Source organism: Ascidiella aspersa, chromosome 6, assembly GCF_963924565.1.
Source record: "Ascidiella aspersa chromosome 6, kaAscAspe10.2, whole genome shotgun sequence".
NCBI classification, from domain to species: Eukaryota; Metazoa; Chordata; class Ascidiacea; order Phlebobranchia; family Ascidiidae; genus Ascidiella; species Ascidiella aspersa.
This window is the reverse complement of record NC_139452.1, coordinates 21,952,609-21,959,616: the sequence shown is the minus strand read 5'-3', so window position 1 is coordinate 21,959,616 and position 7,008 is coordinate 21,952,609. Positions and strand designations below refer to the sequence as shown.

The 7,008-nt window shown below is 39.9% G+C and overlaps 1 protein-coding gene across 1 annotated transcript; it reads right to left on the bottom strand.

The window, feature by feature from the left end:
• Positions 1 to 2,196: 2,196 nt before the first annotated feature.
• Positions 2,197 to 3,713, bottom strand: LOC146140778 (serpin B4-like). The gene has a single exon (XM_083392249.1). The coding sequence runs from the start codon at positions 3,629 to 3,631 to the stop codon at positions 2,549 to 2,551; it is 1,083 nt and encodes a 360-aa protein (XP_083248375.1). The 5' UTR covers positions 3,632 to 3,713; the 3' UTR covers positions 2,197 to 2,548.
• Between the last annotated feature and the right edge of the window lie 3,295 nt (positions 3,714 to 7,008).

Below are 7,008 nucleotides of genomic sequence, written 5' to 3'. Positions count from 1 at the left end.
CTGGCAGATTTAATTCAGCTTACAGCCTCTTGTTGTTCTCGAACTGGAACCGCAAACCCTACAACACAACAAACAGAAATGGTTAATTAAGGCAGGCACCTTGCGCGCACTGATAGATGATTATGACGCAATGAAAGCAGACTGAGGCAATTATGCCCTCACAACTTTTTCACCTGTTGCAATCTACAGGAAGGGCTTAGCTTATAAAAGCAGTCATGTCTCAGCCTTTCTTTAACTGTAAACTAATTTTACCCTTTACTATTGTCATAGCGCGACAGCTCTTTAAAGCTTTGGTTGAATCAGCAGGCAATACATTTTAGTTGTTTTTCTAGCTATCGGAAGGCATGGCTGAACATCCTGTCAACTTACGCAGCTCACGCCCACGATTTCTGATTACAACGCATTCTGAGCTGCCCTAACTCACGCTTGCGCGTGTAACTTGATTGAATTAACAAAGAGCAACCTTCGGTCGGGCCACTTAGTTCGTGCGCGCAATCGGTAAAACTTTTTAGGGAGAGCACCATGCGTATACCAACGTAAGCAATAAACAGTAATATCCCTACGTTACTTTGAGGTACCATTTAGTTTGAAGAAAATTGCGGTTAAGTTAGTTGAATCAATAAAACACACATTGTGGTTATTACATTACATTAGCCTATCGGTTGGGCAAGAAACAACTTTAATTCCCTTTTGAACAAGCTAATATACGAAATTAAATTTATAAATGCAAGGTTTCTCTGTAAAACCAGTTTACCAAAAAAGAACACATTTTTGGATATTTTTTGTGCCGCCTCAAAGCTTTAAATGCACAAACATAATTTACAAAATTACCAAAAACTGTAGTAAGCTATTTAAAACCTTTTTTCAGTTTGTTTATTTTATTTAGTTTTGAACGACATCCAACATTTTAACTGTATTATATCTTCATAAGAGGAATATACGGTATATGCGAGCCGGCAGAATTACCGAGGTTTATCGCATTAGGTTCAGTTCGAACTTCGTGTTGCTTCAGATGTATTAAACAATATTTAGGGTAGATAATACCTTTGGATGACTCACAATTTGCCTCCATCTATAAACCAATTGGGGCTTCCAGAAATATCGATTTTAATTATAATTGCTACCTCAGACTGTCATACAACCATAAGAGCATTACGACCGAAATTAGAATAACATCAACGTCGGAACAGAATACAGTTCGATTTATGTTTGAAAGACAATTAATACCTAATAATAGTCGGAATAAAATCTAAACCGCCCCAATAAGATTTCAACAACCTTTTACCTCACCCAAAACTCCACTCCTAACGTATTTTATAACTCTTCTAACAATTCCAATCCTATTACTCAACCATTTGCATACCCCTGACCCAAACAAGGGCAAACAGTTCGTTATCAAACCGGCGGCGCCCAAAGGGCTACGTTGAAACTATAGGGCGCCCGAACCTTATTCCGACAGGTTAAGAATTGATTCTGTCAGGTTTACGCCCAAATGCGACAGGTTTACAATCGTATGAAAGTTTGTTCTTGTTCAACATGTTGTTGGTTAAGTTTGACAATGCTTATAGACGTCGACGATGTACGGTTGTAAAGCGAGTTCTAAAAGTACGAACACGACCTTGCGCTGCCTTTTTGCAAATTAAAATAAACAATTTTACCCGATTACAAGTCAAACTATATAAAAAAAGAGCAGGACATTACTATGACTTGTGTTGTAAGCTTGAAATACAACTCAAAATCTATTAAATAACCTATATTTATTCAAGTCATCCTTTATTGTCATTGTTGAAAATAGTACGATTTTTTTAAATACAAAAATTGAGGTAAATACAAACTTATTATAGTCATACTCGGAAAGGCAAAAACAATTTTATGATAACAAAACTTAGACATTTTAGCGGAGTTAATGGCCCAAAAACCCTTACTTCTTGCTATGCCTGTGTTAAGACACAATACTTTTTACTACATTAATTGTACAAGAAAATTCTCGAGAACGCAGAAAGTGAAATGCTGTTCAGTTTATTTCTTCCTGCATGTCAAACGTAAACGCAATGTTATTTTACAATTTGCAAAGTGTAGTATCGGTTGCAATAATGCTTGCTTTTTCCGCAATGCACAATATTTTAATTAAGAAAACGAATACCAACAAAAGTTTGTTTTAAATTTTTATGTCAGCATTGCTATTGACTTCCTGATTTTGATACACCATATAATGAAATTGTCGACCTGAAGGTTTACTACAGACGTTCTATTAATAATGAATAGTAACTCGAGGAAAAACACCATTATCAAATAACGAGAAAAACGGACGAAAATTAAACCAAGGGCTTTTCGTAATTAATAATTAGCCTATTCCACTACGTCAAAATCTATAGGCTTTTAAAACGCGTTCAGAAAATATTGTTGATACCAAAATAAAGCATTAAGCTGTGTGAAACAGCTCACTACCGTCTATATAAAACCTCAACATGTCAAATTACAACAGGGTCGTATGGTAATGATTGTGATTTAAGAATTCCAATCGTCAAATACAGTTAGCAATATATATTCAAAGCAGCAAACACATAGGTTCTGGGGTGGCCAGGTTGCCATCTGGCGATGTGTACTTTCCAGCGAACAAGATAGTGTTGGTGGGTCGGTGGCGAATAAGAAACATGAAGGGATGGTCGCAGTCTACCACTACGGGTGGCGGGACATTGGTCAGTGGAATATCTTCCGTACTAGGTGTAACAGAGGATGCCACCTTTAGTGCAGCAGCAGCCGTGGCTACTGTACCTTCTTCGTTCACGTCTATATTGGCCCTGTGGATAATTTCGGTAAGGTGGAGCTCCTTGTCGTCGGATATACCTCGTAGATTTGCTTTGTCTGGATCGAAACTGTCGCTGATCCCCATCGTTTGCAGGATTTCCGCAAGTCCGTTAAGCTGGTATTCAAGCTTGAATTTAGGGATAGTCAGCCATATAAACTCTGGCTTTAAACTGTCAAAAAGCCTTGTTAAAAGATCGGCAGAGAGCGAGCATTCCACTTCCTTCAAGGCGAACTCCGAATCAGGAACTAGCAGCACCATGGCGACATCGTTGTCGATGTAGGCCAGTTCGACAACCTTCAATTGCAGATCTTCGTCATAACTGGTGTTGTACTTTCCCTGATTCGTTAGCATTTCGACCTTCTTCGTCGAATTTTCGCTGCAATGAAAACCTATTTCCCGAGAACCCGCGATTTGGAAACTTTGAGACCAGTCACCGATAAAGCTGGTGACATTGGTTAATAAAAGGCTCAAATCCGCAAGTGACGATCCTGGTGGCAGGAAGCTTATGATTCTGCCGTTAGCTTGGCGTTTCACCCATTTGTTGATACGATATACCGCAGTTTCTGAAGCTCCACTGAAAGTCGCCGATTCCATTACTGTGTCATAAAACTTCGCGCACGTGCCCAAAAATGCCTGTTTGACTTGAAGGCTGTTGTCTGGATAGAGTTTGTTAGCAGTAGTATTCATAGTTATATATGTCTCATCTCGGATACTTTTTTGAACAAAGCTATTTTCTTCATGATAAGTGTGGCTTTCCATTTCATGCGCTAAGACATCCTGTAGCTGTTCAGAAGAAACTTCTTTTGCGCCCAACAGTAGCATAGCAAGGCTGCTTGATATGTTAAAGGGCGAGATAATAACATTTCCATCTCGAAACAGACTGACTTCTTTATACAGTCGTAAAGCGAACTCCATTTCAACCATGGCATTTATCAGCTACTGATGTTGCAAAATTGAAATATACAGCAAAACCTTACAGCCAAATGTTCTCCTAAACAGCAACTCCACGCGGTGTTATAAATCGTTATAGGCATAACTTGCACCTTACGTATGGAGTTCATCTGTCTATGGAGAAAACAACAAACAATGGCTTATTTGCTCTCCAGGATGTGCCCGTTTTAAATTTAGCTTTTCCACATTTCAAAACAATACTTATATATGGCGCATTTGTATCAACTGAACAAATTAGATATAACAGTCTCATCACCAGCCAGGGCGGTTTCAGGGCTTGACACGAGGCCATGACAATTACTGTTGCAATGACAATTATCCTAAGTTAGTGTCTCGACCAAAGTGCTCTTATTAAATCACTGTTTTTAAATGACTTGACGTAACTTAAGTCGTTCATGTAAAATTACTTGACTTGATTTAAGTCTTTTGTGATAAAATGAGGGTATATTTATTTTAGTATTTGCAAATAAAACAATTAGCCTTTATGCTGAGTATAAAGGCTAATTGTTTTATTTGTTCTGTGCCTGTGACCTAGTCATAGCGTTGACTTCAGCGAACAATTTTTTTTTTTTTTTTTTTTTTTTTAGTTGATCCCTTGATGCCAGGCACGTTGCCTATAAACAAGTCGTGTGATGCATTCGGGAGACAGAATGCTTCGGTCTTTCCAGAGAAATAGGGCGGGATGTTGATTTGGGCCACCTCCGTCTCGACCAAGCGCCCGTTTGCCATCTTCACTTGACCCTGACGGCCGGTAATTTCATCGTCACGGACAAACTTTCTATCAACTAAGATCCCTGTACACCCTGTGTCGCGCATCGCAGTGATAGAATGATCTCCCACGAATCCCTTCACGAGTGGCAAACCGTAACCACCTTCCGCCTCCACCGCGAGTTCTCCTTCGGTCTGCAATGCCGCGCTCGTCATCCGAAGTGGCCTCGCAGGAACAGAACGAGAGACCTGCAATCTTTAGCAATGTGCCCTGCCTTGTCACATATGAAGCATCTCATAGGGAACCGTTTTTCCGGCCATGGGCGCTGTTTCTCTTTTGGGTCTGCCCCTATCGGGTTTCTTGATGTGCCCAATGTATCGGCCATTCCACAACCATGTGCTGACAACTGCTCCGCCATTGTCGTCATGGCGTCGTTTGAATTCGGAGACTGCTCCTTAAGGTGAGTTGCAAGTTCCTTGTGGCAGGATTGTAAGAACTGTTTTTTCAGTGTAAGCTCATGTAACACGTTTTCGCAGTTCCACTTAGATAACTTGGTCCATTTCGTGAGGTAGTTGTTGAGGCGTACCATAAATTGCTGGACACTCTCGTCTTTCTCGGGTTTCGCATGGCGAAATTTGTAACGATAACCCTCTTCTGTCAACTCATACCTTTTAAATAGCGCAAGCTTTAACTGCTCGTAATTCACGGCGTCTTCATTAGAGAGTGCAGAATAAACGTCAAGTGCCTTGCCAGTGAGAAGGGTGCTAAGCGACATCGCCCACACTGATTGATCCCATTTGTTGTTTGTGGCAACCCTTTCGAAACGCAAAAGGTAGGCATCCATTTCGTCTTTTCCGTCAACAAACGTTGGCAGTTTTGGTGTTTTTGTAAAAGGAACAGCGCCGCCTGCGCCTTGCGATATGCGCGAGCTGGACATCTCTGCATCCAGGCGTTTTATTTCCATTTCATTTTGTCTGACTCTCCGAGCTTCTTCAGCCGCTGCTTCGCGGACTTTCTCAGCTTCTTCGGCCGCTGCTTCGCGATCCAGGCGACGTTCTTCACGTTCTACGGCCTGCTGCTGCTGCTGCAGCTGCTGCACGAACTTCACCAGGTCATCACCTGTAAATCCCATGCTCTTTCCTGCCTCGACTATCTTATCCATTTCTACTAGGTCTTGAAGAGGTCTTTAAGTCAAACCTTGTTTAATTCCCGGACGAGCTGTTTAATTCCCGAAGTAATACAATTTCGTTTAGAATACTATACAGAAGATATATTTTCGAATTAAAAATGACTGTGTTATGTAATTATATTTTATTTATAATTTAAAGTTGACGCAAATGCTTTCTGGTTTTAACCGGAACCCTATTTGAAGTAAAAAATTAAAGTTGTAACAGTACATGTTTAAGGACTTCTCGCAACCAGTATTTGAAGAAATTGCGAATAAAAACTGATTATGGATAATAATTAAAGTTAACTTAAAACGAATAATTAGCTTTACAATAGATTCTACAAAAACAAAGCGCGAAAACACGTAATTGAAAACAACGAATAACCATTGTAAAATATATTTTTTTTTTAATTTTTTTTTTTTTTTTTTTTTAATAAGATTTTATTATTATATAGCTACACAACAAAGCGAGTGCGAAAGAAAAAAAAAGAGGCGAGATAAAACACATGTCAGAAAGCGGCGAATTAGCAGGAAGGCATTAAAATACAGTTGGGGATTCGGGGTAACATGTAGTGAGCTTTAAAATAGCCCTTGCCACTTACAAAGAAAGTCGTTACTTTTTAAATTCCGAATGGCGATAAGATGTTCCGATTTCTAAACAGATTTAACCATATTTAGGAACATATTGAAATTCGGCACGGATTCGGCGTACTTACAGCGGTAAATACCATTGTAAAAGATAGGCGCTCGCAACTGTTCATCTGACTCACGCAACGCCTCTAGTGGTGGAAAACATCCCATTGAGGCCATTTTAATTCGTTATCGATCGTAATTTTTTAGATTTATTGTTGCGAACCAGTTTTAGGTTGTGTGTCACTTCAAATGCGATCGGCATATGCCATTAAATTTCAATATATTAAATTTCCGAGGGTGTATTTTAGGTTAGGCATTTAAGGCCCGTTTACACTACAGCTGCACTGAGCTGCGCTGGGCGTAATTTGCATTTAAATTATATTGTGGTGAGCGTTTCACGCTTTGCTAAACTCAAGCCCCGTGCACATGGGCGCCCGCACGGGGGGGGGGGGCACTTACACCCCCCCCCCCTGGAATTTCGAAATGCGATTTATTAGTATTATTTATAAGTGTAATATTTATTAGGCCTACTTATGAAGATTAAAAATATTATACATTATCCATTGTCCCCAGTGGCGTATCCAGGGGGGCGGGAGTTCTTACCCCCTTTTTGTAAGTGATATTATCGTTTTTTGTTCGTTTTTGTCATGGTTTAACAAACTGTTCGAAGCAACGTGCTTTTTAAGTAATTGGGTAACGCGTCTTAATCTAATGCGAAACCAAAATCGAGTGCAAACG

Bases quoted from the DNA above. Each gene is read 5' to 3' on its own strand.
- LOC146140778 (XM_083392249.1), bottom strand. From the start codon at position 3,631: ATGCTACTGTTGGGCGCAAAAGAAGTTTCTTCTGAACAGCTACAGGAT.